Below are 14144 nucleotides of genomic sequence, written 5' to 3'. Positions count from 1 at the left end.
ACCTGGAATCTAGCTCTGAACATTTAATAGTTTATTCCAAATTTCCGATTTAGTTGCATGTGATAGGCTTTTTATTTCTCCCCCCCCCCCCCTTCCCCCAGGAATTTAGTTCCTGTTTCTCACATTAATGAGGTGTGAGAGCAGGGTAAGCTGTGTCGATACAGAACAAGTATCCATTTGTCTGGTACCTCAGGCAGGTGCACCAATCAGAAATATTGTCTGTGACTCCTGCTAAATTGGCACTTTGTCCACAATGTTACAGCTCTGTTTCTGCTTTTATGTGGTCCTTATGGTGAGTAGAATCGGCTGTATTTGCTTCAGAAACGAAGGTTGGAGGGGAGAGGAATTAAATGGTTTGAATTATGAAAATCTTTAATAGGCTTGCAGATGAAAAAGATTTTTTTTTTTACAGTGCTGCTTCAGCAGTGATTGGCAGCCATAGCAAATAAGCCAAGCATTTTTAAATTTTATTTAGTGTAATTTGAACTGATATGACTAGTTTCCAGTGATTGCATTTCATGCTTTAATTTGGTGTCATTTTTTTTTAATTTGAATTAATAAAACAAAAATTAAAAATGGGGTCAGAGTTTTAAGGAGCTGAATTTCCCAGTTCACTGCTTACTGTCAGATTATAATGCGGTATAATATGAAGCTGAGAATGATGTTCTGGGTAATTGAAATTCTGAGTAATAACCATGACAGTTTATCCCAAGGTGCAGGATGGGGGTGGAAAAGTGGAAAGAGGCATGCTCTACATCCAAGAGGCATCTGTCCTTTAGATAGTTGAGTTTGGATCACCCCTGTGCTTGCTGACCTACATTGGCTCCCGGTCTGGCAAAGCCTCGATTTTTAAAATTCTCTTCCTTGTTTTCAAATCCTTCCACGGCCTCGCCCCTCCCTATCTCTATAACTTCCTCCAGCCCTACAACCCTCTGAGATCTCTGAGCTCCTCCAATTCTGGCCTCTTGCACATCCTTGATTTTCATCGCTCCACCATTGGAGGCCGTGCCTTCAGCTGCCTAGACCCTAAGCTCTGGAATTCCCTCCCTAAGCCTCGCTGCCTCTCCACCTCTCTCTCCTCCTTTAAGATGCTCCTTAAAACCTACCTCTTTGACCAAGCTTTTGGTCACCTGTCCTAATATCTCCTTATGTAGCTCAGTGTCAAATTTTGTTTGATAGCGCTCCTGTGAAGCACCTTGGGACCTTTTATCATGTTAAAGTCTCTACATAAAGGCAAGTTATTGTTGAGACTGCGGGCAGAGGGGATGTGGGAACCAGATCCTACAGCCTGCCCTGATGTTTGAGGGCGAGAAGGGGTGGAAGAAATAATCCTACAGCCGATTCTGCAAATTGTGGGGATGGCGGTGGGGGGGGCGCAAGGATCTGGTTTTGGTAGTAGGGAGGAGTAGTGAAAGGTGGTACACCCCATTGTGCTGTTTGAGAGGAGGAGGGGGAAACCAATCATATGTGCAGAAGCGCTCTTTGTGAGGTGGGAGGAACGGGTCCTGCAGTCAGCTGGAAGGTTTGGGGGTGGGGGTGGAAGAGGAGGGGACCTTAGGAGGATGAGGAGTGGGTCCTACATCCAGTTGAGGTATTTGCAAGGGGTGGAGATGCCCGGGCTAGGAAAAGTTGGGTTATTTGCATTTTGCTTGGGGGAGGCAGGTAGAGAATTGTACAACATATCCAGTTGAAGGGGTAGAAATATTTCTAGTACCCAGTGTGTTTAGTTGTGTTAGTGCACCATCCTTGTGTTTTAGTTGCATATTCACTATTTTTCCCTCTCTGTTGTGCAAACGGTAATAAAGCAACAAAGACTGCTGAGAGTTACCAGAGGACATGAATATAAATGAGTGGAAATGTATTCAGCCTTCTGCTTGAGTAAACACTTTTAAATAGTTTCTTTCCAAGGCCAGTGTAAGATTGGAACAGTATCTCTCAGGAGATCATGACGCACTCTTAGATTGATGTTTGTTAGGAAAGCATCTTTTGGTTTACATAATGAGCACCAATGAGAAATGAAGTAGTTAATGTTAATCCTGCAGTAGGTTAAGCACAGTTCCACCTGTTTCTCATGTGTTTACCACCATAGAATTAAAGGCGATGGCTTTAATGCAACATTGAAGCCTTAAAAAGGCTTTTTTTTAAATTAACAGATAAAAACCTAACCTGCAGACCTTCTCTTTCATCCCTTCAGTGCTTGCAGATATTTTAAATATATATAATTGACTGTTCCCACTTTCCTTCATGCTTGTATTGTTAGTTTCAATTGTCAGCTTGCCTCAGTTGGTAGCACTCTCATCTCTAGGTCAAAAGGTGGCTGGTTCAACCCCACGCCAGAACTTGAACACGTGATCTAGGCTGACACTTCAGTGCAGTACTAAGGGAGTGCTGCACTGTCAGGGGTGCTGTCCTTCAGTTGGGATGTTAAACATGCTCCCCAGGAGAAGAGGCCATTGGAGGCAATGTAGTGTCTACGGTGCTCCAGGTAGTGAGTGCACAGCAGAGAGCAGTGCCTCGGAGATGGACTGTGGAGGAGAGATGTACAAGGAGAATGGAGTGGTTAGAAATATCGATGGCAGCAAAGGGGTTAAGGAGGGACAGCGCCTCATGGCTGCAGTCACATAGAATCATAGAAAGATTACAGCACGGAAGGAGGCCATTCGGCCCATCGATCCGCGCCGGCTCTATGCAAGAGCAATCCAGGTCACCCTTTCCCCGTAGCCCTGCAGATTTTTTCCTCTCAAGTACTTATCCAGTTCCCTTTTGAAGGCCAGGATTGAATCTGCCTCCACCACCCCCTCGGGCAGTACATTCCAGATCCTAACCACTCGCTGTGTAAGAAAAGGTTTTTCCTCGTGTCACCTTTTGGTTCTTTTGCCAATCACCTTAAATCTGTGTTCTGGTCCTTCTGCCAATGGGAACAGCTTCTCTCCATCTGGACCCTTCATGATTTTGAATACCTCTTATCAAATCTCCTCTCAACTGTCTCTGTTCCAAGGAGAACAATCCCAGCTTCTCCAGTCTATCCATGTAACTAAAATCCCTCATCCCTGGAATCATTCTCGTAAATCTCTTCTGCACCCTCTCTAGGGCCTTCACATCTTTCCTGAAGTACGGTGCCCAGAACTGGACACTAATGCTCCAGTTGTGGCCGAAACTAGTGTTTTATAAAGGCTCATCATGACTTCCATACTTTTGTACTCTATGCCTTTATAAAGCCCAGGATCCCGTTTGCTTTTTTAACCACTTTCTCAACCTGCCCTGCCACCTTCAACAATTTGTGCACATATATCCCCAGATCTCTCTGTTCCTGTACCCCTTTTAGAGTTGTGCCCTCTAGTTTATATATTTATAGGATGCCCTTGATAATTGGAGGGTTTCAAACAGGAACGGTGGCAGCGAATTTGCAAGGTAACAATGTGTTCCAGGACTTTAGAAATACTTTTTTCTCCCACTTTTACTGCTAAAAAATTATTTTTTTTTTTAATTGCCTGATAGCATACAGAGGATTGAAATGTGGTCTTACTGACTATAGGATTATCCTCAGCAGGGTTGAAGACTACAAGTTTGGAATTGTACACAGTCCTTCCAAATCCAGCTGGAAAACTTTTAATCCAAATTATAAAACCATTTATGAATGTCAGCACATCAGAGATTGAAATGCAGCCTATTTCATGCAACACTTTTGCTTGTTTTTGTAATTGACAGTGTGGTTGCAGAATGCTGCCTGTTCTCTCTGGGTTTGCTATGATTACAGACACTTCAGCGTTTCTGTATCGGTCCAAAGTGCCTGCTTGGGACTCCTGCGGAGAACTTCACATCTTGCTTCTCCTGCCTGTGCAGCGCTGTCCCAGTCGGTGGTATCCACTGAACATCCATCCCTTGAAAGCAGAAGTTCAGATGCAGGTTTAACCATCACTCACAGAAGGAAAAGAAAGACTTGCATTTATATAGCACCTTTCACGACCTCAGGACCCCGCCGAAAGTGCTTTACAGCCAGTGAAGTACTGTTTTGGAAGTGTAAGTCACCGTTTTAATGTAGGAATTACGCAAGCGGAATCTTGAATTGATGGACCACGGGGGTCTGCGTTTCACCGGTGCTTCTCCTGCTCTGACGCGGTAACTTCAACGGAACGAGGTTTCCACCAAAGTGACGGCTGCGGAGCGAGAGAAGCTCTCAGGGAATTCCCCCCCATTACCGTGTGTCAGGCTGCACTAAGTGCTCTGATGGTCGGTACCTCAGTAAAATTTCTCAGAGTTATTTTTGGAAGCTCCCGCCAGTTCTTTTATGAGCGAACTCTGCCTGCAACCTTGGTCTGCCATTTTATTTGCAGCCAGCAACACAAAAAAAAATACATGAGCAAAGGGTGCTAAAGCAGACTGAAGTGTTACTGCACAGGAGAGCATTGCACAGAGAGTAACAGATGGCTGGCTATGGAATGACGCACCAACATGACCAGGCTGTCCCGATCACATCCTCGATCTGAGAGTGGTTTATAAAGTCATCACACCCCCTGAGATTGTTACTGTCTGTAGCACGCAGCTCTTGTCAGCTGCTGTTTGCTTCACGTGGGGGTGAGGAAGGGATATAGAGATTCGGAAGATGGGGAGGGGCGGGGGGAAGAGGAAAGGAGTCCACGATTGAGGTAGTCACGCAAGGACTGTGGAAGCAGCAGCTTGAGCTGAATAGAGTTTGCTCATTCTGAATTTTCCAGTCCATTTACAAGAGCTTTCCTGTGTTTGAGTCATAAAATGCATTTGAGGTGAACTTGTTTCATGTTTATAGCAGAGAACACATTGTGAAACATGCACTGTGGTGAAAGCAAATGAGGTGAATTGGGTCCTTGTTGAGAGTCATGTGTCATTGGGTCATATCCTTTCAACATGTTAGATTTTACAGTATGTTATGTTGTAAATTACTGCAAAGAGCTTACAAGGTTATAATTATACAGTGGTGTACATTGAGGAGAATACATAGGACCTGGGGTGATTCTGACATTTCAGCAAGAAGTGGTCCAAACAAAATAACCTGTGGGAAAGTTATACCCAGTGAGTTTTCAGTAGTTTAAATGACACATCACATCCAGGTGGTTTTAATTCTGTCTATACAATACCCATTTAAAATTGTAAAAAAAAACTTTGTAAACTTCCTATTTACATGCTGAATCCTGGAGTAATGCTGTAGTTGCACACAGTAATTTGATTGATACATTGGCTAGTAGGGCTGGGTCCTTCTCCCATATAGATATTTCAGCAGCTGTGGTTTCTGGAGAGTTTTTATGCAGCATTTCACTCGGACTCGTGTAGCAAAGATTACAACTACATTTAAAGGGAAATGGGACTATTTTTGAAATCGTGCCAGTGCACGGAAACCCTTTAGGATTTTAAAGCCATTGCAGCAGTGGAAACACCTTGATGACCTTTACGGTGATCTAACCTGCCATCGTGGCAGTATTAGCACAACGCTTTAACCAACTGAGCTAATCAGCCCAACCTTAATGGGGAATGGAGATAAGCATGTGAAAAGGAAGAATATGAAAAGGTTGTGGGGAAAGGGCAGGGAAATGGGATTAGAGCAGATAGCTCCATTTAAAGAGCTAACACCAGCACAGTTGTAATAAATTGGATAGCCCGGTGGTGAAGGATAGAATACTAGAGCTTGGTCTTCAGTTGCTTCCAAGCCTTTATTGACAGATCCACATTACACCAACACACCGCAGATCAGCTCTCATATAAATGGACACGAGAGAGCCCCCCCCCACCCCCCCAATTGATACACACCACCTGAATACAATTAACACTAATTGATATAAATCATAATGGATACAATTAACACAGTCAGACAAATAGCTGCCTTTGTGCTGTAAATTCTGTGAAGTATAATAACATATAGAAGAATATGTTTCAAGGTAAGCACATGTCCTTATCACTTTTGCTTTGGGTTACCACTCTTCAGAAGGGATGTTCATGCATTGGAGAGGGTGAACAATAATGAGCATGACTCCAATTGTAAAGAGGAGCAGCTATGAAGAAAGATTAGAAAGTAGTGATATGGTGTCAAAGACATTAGAGGAATTCAGAATGCAGTTAGATGCTAAGCTGTATGTCTTGAAGTGATGAGGCTCAAAGAGCCAGATGGCCTTTTCCTGCCCTTGACTTATTCTTATGTCCCTGGGTGTGAGGTTCAGATGAAGTTTATTAAACAATTCACGGCCGGCTTTTGTAATTTATATCTTTTTCCCGAAGCCCTTATTGTACTATCTTGTACATTTCTGGGTATCCCATTTAAATCCGATAACTCGGTCTCGGTGCTGTGGCTGTACCTGTTTTGAGTGCCTTGCTTCTCCTCTGACTGCATTGCACTACCTGTCTGTTTCAGTAATGTTACTGGTGGAAAGCCGCTCCTTGTGAGGGTGGAAGGGATTGAATACATGAATGACGACCCAAGCATGGTGGATATTCTTTATGGAAAAATCCGAATGAAGAATGGAACGGACAAGTAAGTGTTAAAGAGCTTGGCAGTTCATTCTATCCCAAAGTGAGACCTGATGAGATTAGTTCCCTCTAGACCATTGGATGTAAAAATATTTATCTCCTCTCCTCTCCTTTCTCCCGCCTGGTGATCAAAATTCTCCTGAGTCCTGCCCAACGGACCATTTTTTAGTCATGCAGTTTTGAATGGCCTCTGAGATTAGAATTGTTTTTAGCAATTTATATTTGTAAATTGCAGAATGTGTTGGTGTATAAAATTATCTGTTGGCATCCTTATGAGAGCCTTGACAAATGCCTCCCTGTGGGAGTGTTGATTGGCTCTTTGAGAAACATTCCTGAGTACTGGTGCCTCGAGACTGAAGACCCTTTGATGTCATTGAGCAATGTATTTCCTAATTATATCAAAACAGCAACATTTCTTCCAGGTTTCTACGTTAACTGTTCCCCTTTGCCAAAATGTAATTTACAGTTTTCAAGATGTACAATTTGCTTTCATACATAGAACAAAACAAGAAATGATTCAAAAAAAAGTCACTTAATTTTCCTCCCCCCTCTCTTCCGCCCCCCCCACCACCCCCCCCAACCCTTCTGCCCATTAAATCAAGATTCTCTGTTGTCTTAATTCTCGCCTGAATCAGGTGGTCACGGGTTCAAGTCGCACTCCAGGACTTGAGCAAATAATCTAGACTGATGTTTCATTGTGGTCCTGAAGCCAGGACATGCAGAGCCGCCTTTCCAAATTCCACTGTCCTAATGGCCTAGTGGGTAACGGCACCATCTAGTGTATCTTTAAGCCACACGGACTTAAAAAGCTCCCAAGTTTGATTTCCTGATCTGTGTTGAATTAGCGTTTAGGGTGTTACAACTAGCCTCAATGCCCAGGGTTGTGAAGGGTCAAAATCCGCCAATCGTCCAGTGACCTCTATTGAAGACAGATCTTGCATTAGAATAGATCAGACTGAGCTATGATGAACCCCATGGTGAAATAGCCCACCAACGAATGCTGTCTAGTACTGACAATTTTAAAAATTAAAATAAGTGGAAAGCTTGGAAGGGAGATGGTCATAATCTTCAAATGTGAACTGAGCTGGCTAAAAGCAAATCGAGAAGACTATAGATGCAGAATCAATTTAAGTGTTTAAAAGGGCGATGCTTGGAGAAGTGAGGATATTAAGGGATATAGAGAAAGGGTAGCGAATTGGGATTAAAAAGTTAGTGGTGCCACAGTTAACAAAATGGCAAAGAAGCCTTGATGGGCTCAACAGCTCATTCCAGTTCCTCTGTCCTAAGAGATGGTGTTTGAGATTTTACCATCCTTGCTAACAATGGTACACAGAGATTAGCTCACAGGCTTGGGGTGAGATAGACAATGGGTAGTTCCTTACTTCCCCCTTCTCCTTCCCATCTTGTAACAAAAGGTGATAGCAGGTGAGTTAGGCTTCTGTAAAACACAAACCTGTGATCATCTGGTTTTGGTGTACACCCATATTTTGCCGCTCGTGCTCCAATTGTGTTTCTGTGACCTGATTATTCTCTTGCGCACAGATTGCAGCTGATTGTTGATGGGCTGATGGAGCGATTTGTTGCCTCGGGCCTGATGGGACAGGAGTGGGACAGGGTGAAGCTGCACGCTACTTTGATGAACACACTTTTCAGAAGGGACCCAACAGGTATGTGTGAAATGCTCGTCCCATTCCACTCACTGCACCCAGTGCAATATCACTCTTTTTATGTCAGGTATACACAGTGTGATCAATACTGGCCTATCCACACATATAATCATACATGCCAATATACAGCATACAGGCCATGATGTTAACCCCTCAGAATTAAAGGTACTGGTATAAAGATGCTTCACAGGACTTGCTCAACAGGTCCATCAACATCTGTAATTTAAAAAAAAAATGGCATTGTTAAGGTTTCAGGTATAGTTCTGATGGTGGGACTACACCTGAAATGTTAACCTGACTACTCAATGCTTATGTGTAGTGGTGTCATAACAAATGCATAAGTTGGCAGGCCCATGATAGCTTGGTTTGAGGATGGTGTATAATGTAGAGGGAGTTAAAACAGTAGGAAAACTTCCTTCCTCCTTTGGCTCTTCAGTGGAGAGAAGGAAGCTTGTGTTATCAACAGTATTTTAATTGCCTTAGAAACACCCAGGCAGGAGTTCCACCAATGGCTCCGGTGATGAACAGTTAAATGTAACCAAACCACACATAAGGTGGTCGATCAGGTTTGTGCTAAGATAACTAATCTGAGCTGGGGTAGCAGGAGGGGTGGTGCAATTGGCCTCAGTACCACGGCTAGGGAGGGGGAAGAACACACCGCCATCCAGTGACCCCTGTTGAAAGGTGTGCGGGTGGATGTTGGGGGAAGAGAGCTCAGCTGTGATGCCCCTCAAGGCTGAATGTTGACTAACTCGCAAATGAGAAATGGCCGTTTGAGTGAGGTAACGGTGATTGAATGACGCTGGTGAAGCAGTCCCCCAGCAAGAGTTGATGTGTTCAGGAGAGAAAGAGAAAGTTGGCACAGAAGAAAAGGTTGCTGAGATATCAATCTCGCACTATCTGAGGTTTACACTGGGGAGCTAAGTAATGCGGGAGCTAGGGACATTTATGAGCTGAATTCATAAGTTTTTTTTTTCTAGTTCCAGTTTGGTGGCTGTGACGACCTGTTATAATGAAAACTTTTGTTGCTTTTAGTGGAAGATCGAAACAACACCTCTTTGGGGAAACAGAATTTGCGTGAAAGAGAGTCGTTTGATGCAAGAAACGTGCTGAAGGTCAGTAACCTGGTAGCAAGCTCCAGTTAGGAAAATAAATCCTGGTTCCTTGCTTCTTAGCTCAATTATAGAATGCTAACTGCAATTTAAAAATACTCTGAGCAGCTCCCAGTTGGGTCAGTGACTAAGTGCTCTGACTGGGGTAGGGGTGAGGTGCACTGAACAGGTAGGTCTCGGGTTCGATTCCGGGACTGTGCTGTTTCTGGCCGTGTAAGGGATTCTATAATTGGTCTCATTGCTTTTTTCACCTCCGCAAATCTGTTGAGTTTTGGGGTGGAGCAGACTTCTACTTAGAGTACAATTAGTCCAAACTTCAGTGCTCAAAATATGGGATTCACCCCTCCAATGAGAGATATATAAATTAATAAACATTTTAGTAGCAGAACCATCAATTAACACCATATCTGACTGAGTTAAAAATGGAGGAAGATCCACTGTTCAATTCTTTGGTACATCAGCTTGGGTCAGTCGATCGTCTCGTCTCTGAATCAGAGGATTGGGAGTTTGAGCTGCAAAACAGGCCTTGAGCACATAATCCAGGCCGACACTCCACTGTAACACCGAGGAAATGCTGCATTGTCAGAGGTGCCTTCCTTCAAATAAGACATTAAATCGAGTTCCGATAGCTTGTTGAGATGGATGTTAACGATCCCATGGCACTATTCAAATGGGAGATGGGAGCTCTCCCAGTGGCCCCTCTCAACCAATATCACCAGAAAAGCAGATTAATTGGTCATTCAGTCTCATGGTGCTTGTAGGCTTTGGTGGTACGGAATGGCTGTCACATTTGCCTACATAATAGTCTTTGTGCTTGTGTAAAGTGCTTTGTGATGTTTTGACATGTTTTGTATGTTCTCGGAATAACCTAAGTGTCTTATTTCTAATTGTCTCATGCATTGCTGTTTAGTGTTTTTTTAAGTTTCCCTCCTACACCCCACCATTCACCAGCTGAGTGGGTGAACAGACATCCTATTCTGATCTTGCTGTGCAGTTGGCCACAAGGCTGTGAGCAGCCGAGGGGTTGGCGACTCTCCATAGGACTATCTGACCCGAGATTCAGAACTTGCCATGTGGGAATTGTAAACAGGATTCCCCCTTTAACTCGTACTCCATGGAGCTCCTTGTTGATGGGGATTTTACCGTTCAGGGTATCTCATAGCCACTGGCTCACTAACTCCTTAGTATCGGGCAACAAAAGTTTATAGGAAATTGTTTTTGTCCAGAAGAATATGTGTCTTTTTTTTAAAAATTGCTGTTTGAAAGCTTGAAATCCCTCAGTCCCCAAAGGGTGAAAGAAGATTGCATTTTTACTGGAGTGAAAAACCATCATATTTAGTTATGAGCTTCTAACAAAAAATATTACAGTTCCTTTTTAAATGGTAAAATATGGAGGATCTAAAATTAATCTGTTCAACAGATCTGACATTGAATTACTGCTCAGTCATACCACAGGCCTGAGAAACCCTTTCCACAGTTATTGGACCAGATGGTAAAAGTCGAGCATCCGCATTCGCCTGTTAAAAGTCACAACATATTGGGAGCAACTGTTCCTCAACACCCAATCGGGGAAAAAAACAAAAGCATCTGATTCTTTATAATCTAAAGAATGTTCTTCAAACACATAAACAAAGAAAGGACAGGGTCATTCCGATAAAAGAGAGAGGTGGTAAATTAAAGCTCCCATTATTTTTGAGATGTAATGAAAAATTATATTCTACAAAAAAAAACTGTCAACTATGTTTTTCTTTAAAGAGATTAATACCTGGGTTGTGTAGTGTTTTAAAAACAAAGATTAGATTCCTTGCTTAGCTTTATAATGATGCTAAAAGCAACCATAAAATATTGACCTTAATAGAGATGTGTAATAGGCAATTCTGTGCACTGGGTTATTCAATCTTGTTTGTGAGTCCTGGTGGATGTAAGAAACCTAGAAATTACTCTGAGGAATTGGGCACAAAGCAGCTGCAATATCAGGTAATGAGTATAGAAACATGACAAGCTCTCGCAGGTAATATTCATGTTATCAGTCCCACTGTGTGCAGCTCTTGGATTTAAGGGTAAGCTGCTGCACTCCTGTCTTATCACTCAGTAAACGAGGCATTCTCCACGTAGAAGAAGAGATATCAAGAGTGAGTTATTGGATTTAAGGCTTCGGATGTTGTTTACGCAGTATGCAAGATTGATTTATGATACTATGTTTATCCCTGAATTGTATACTTTAATTCACTTTTTATTTTATATATCTTTAACAATTTTACATCTGTGTGCACTTCCTGTCTGCACACCTTGACTTCTTGTTACATTCTTGACGCAATTTTGTGTCAACTTATTCCCCCATTTTAAATTTCTATGTCCATGCTCTCAGTTGTTTTGTTTTCCCCAAAGTCTTGCAGGTTGTTTATTTTCCGTTTACTGCAATGCCTCATACAATCAGTGGCAAAACGTGGAGTTGGTAATCCATGCCACAGACTGCCGACTGTAATAATCTTCACTTTTCTCCCTCTGCGACAGCTGTATCATTCGAGGTGCACCTACCGCAAACCAATCAAATGCTTTCCCCCGACTAACCCGCCTGACGCGATTTGCACATCAGCAGTGTTTTGTGTTATGACGGTGATTCAGAGCTGGAGCCACAATGTAGTTTGTAATCTTCATTACTGTCTTCAGGATGCCGTCCAGCTTCTTCGCTGTTATGTCTGGCCGAGGCTGGTTTGTTGTTGCGAGCACTGAAGCTGGACAACTGAATGCCTCACTTCCTGACTCAACAAACCAGAAAGCTGATCTTTGCAGTCACTAACACTTCCACCATATACGTCTTACTTTGTGGCCTTTCCTTGTATTTTCTCTGATAAACTGAACAGTTTCATTAATTCTACATGCATCGTGCCCCAGTTGCAAATTGACAGTCACTTCCAGTCTCTTCCTTGATTAGTCACATTGGTAGTTCCATCAAGGCACAGTGAGCAGACAGCAACCTTTTGCAAACCAGTCGTGAGTTGCTCGCTGATATTTTTAGATATGCACAGAACCTTGTCCTTCACCGTATTTTGACCGAGAGGCATTCCTGCTCCACGCTGCATAATTTTGTCCTTGCTAAGGAAAGTCACTGAACAATGTGTCAGCACTACTCCATCTAACACTCTTGATAAATTCACCATCTAAAAGAGATTTGCCATGCTCCAGAATGCAGCATGAGGTTTTGAGCGTGTTGCTACCAGATAATGCAGTTTGGTTTGTTCCAATGCTCCCTGAATCCAATGGACCAGCTGCGATACTGCACAGCTCCTGTGCTAAGTATACTTTCTGTCGTTGTTTACTTAATGCAGCCACAGTTTTGTGGCTCGTCCCGAGAAAGCATTTCACACTGGAAGTTCTAGAAACAACAATCAGTACAGACTAGACACACAGTTTTTCCTCTGCGTTCGATCACAGTGAACTTTTCTGCTCACTACTCTTAAATTTCTTGCCACTATCATCACGTCCAGCATTGTTCGTTGCTGTGTCTCCCTGAGTGGATATGATCCATTCAGCACATCGTTATTGTTTAATTAGTACATCTCCGGTGGCATTGCTCACCGTCATGTAAGGACAAGAGTGTTATACTGTGTAATGTACATTGTAGTATTTTGGTGATAATGTGGAGCTGTATTTCACCTGATCTATAATGCCATAAATCCTAATTCCTGCAAAATCGCACCTGGTGGGAGCAATTAGGTTCTAATTGTCTTCTATGTAAGACACTACATGTCTATTGTAGGTTCTGTGCTTGTTTGGTTGTGACTTATGATTGACATTTGAACTGCCTTATGATTGATTGGCTCAAATGTCAATCAGCTGCAAGTGTGACACTTTGAGATGTGACAGATGACCACTGGAAATGAGACTTTTTATATAGATAGATAAATAGATTTTATTTTGTGGTTATGCGTGACATACATTCACCATCATGCACTAGGCCAACAGGAGAGTGAATACTTTTATATTTAAAAGAGAAAAGCACATCACAGGAATTTCTGTGGTTGAAAACCAAGTTGACCTCTTTGAGACGCATGAGAATGGCCTGGTGATGATGTTCTCTCTGGTTTTACATTTGCTATCCCACTACAGGTGGGCAAACGCTGACTACGTCTGGCCTGGAGGAATCAGCTTTGAATTTGTTCAGGCACCACAGCACTTCAGGCAGAAATCGTCCTTGAGTTTAAATGATCCTGAGCTGATGCCAAGTGTTCACTCTACTTTTTCTGCAGATGGATCACATTAACCTGTGCTTTATATAAAAAAGATACCCTCATTCAGTCTCATTAAACAAAAGGGGAAAAGGTACAGAATGAAATTGAGATGCTTACACTATAGTACGGCACTCATATAGAGAAATGCCATTAGAACAGACACCTTAACTGGCCCCTTCAACAAGCCTCTTCCCTTTTTTCCAGTGATTCCTGCCCCCTTCTCACTATATCCCTCTTTCTCCAGATACACATCCAATTATTCTTGAACTTCAATATCCTTCCCTAGTAGCTTATGCTGCAACTCTTATTACCCATTAGGTGAGCAAGTTTCACCTGAATTCCTATCTCGGAGGGTTGTAGGGCTGAAGGAGGTTTACAGAGATAGGGAGGGGCGAGGCCACAGAGGAATTTAAACACAGGTGGGCTGTTAAAATACAAAACAGGTTTACGAATCCACACACAGGCCATTTGATTGTTTTTTTCCTCCAAACCCCTTACACCCAGCGTTTCTCGTTGCATGTGTTGTGCAGAGTTCCTGTTTATTCAGCAGAAAAAAGATTAAAGCACTAAGTTACAGTAATTTATTTGCAACATTATAGAGTTTCTGTTCAGGGTAAAGATTAAAGTGCCAGTTATGG

At 42.7% G+C, this 14144-nt stretch overlaps 1 protein-coding gene across 3 annotated transcripts in view; it reads left to right on the top strand.

Moving 5' to 3' along the window:
• ascc1 (activating signal cointegrator 1 complex subunit 1) overlaps positions 1-14144 on the top strand; it is a 34505-nt gene that overhangs the window by 19298 nt on the left and 1063 nt on the right. For all 3 annotated transcript variants that reach the window (XM_067972436.1, XM_067972437.1, XM_067972438.1), the window contains 3 exons: positions 6380-6499; positions 8038-8162; positions 9198-9277. In XM_067972436.1, coding sequence (XP_067828537.1) covers positions 6380-6499; positions 8038-8162; positions 9198-9277 — 325 coding nt within the window. The remainder of the gene's footprint in view (positions 1-6379; positions 6500-8037; positions 8163-9197; positions 9278-14144) is intronic.

Source organism: Heptranchias perlo, chromosome 36, assembly GCF_035084215.1.
Source record: "Heptranchias perlo isolate sHepPer1 chromosome 36, sHepPer1.hap1, whole genome shotgun sequence".
NCBI lineage: Eukaryota > Metazoa > Chordata > Chondrichthyes > Hexanchiformes > Hexanchidae > Heptranchias > Heptranchias perlo.
Note: the sequence above shows the minus strand (reverse complement) of the source record. Positions and strands in the feature narration are given on the sequence as shown.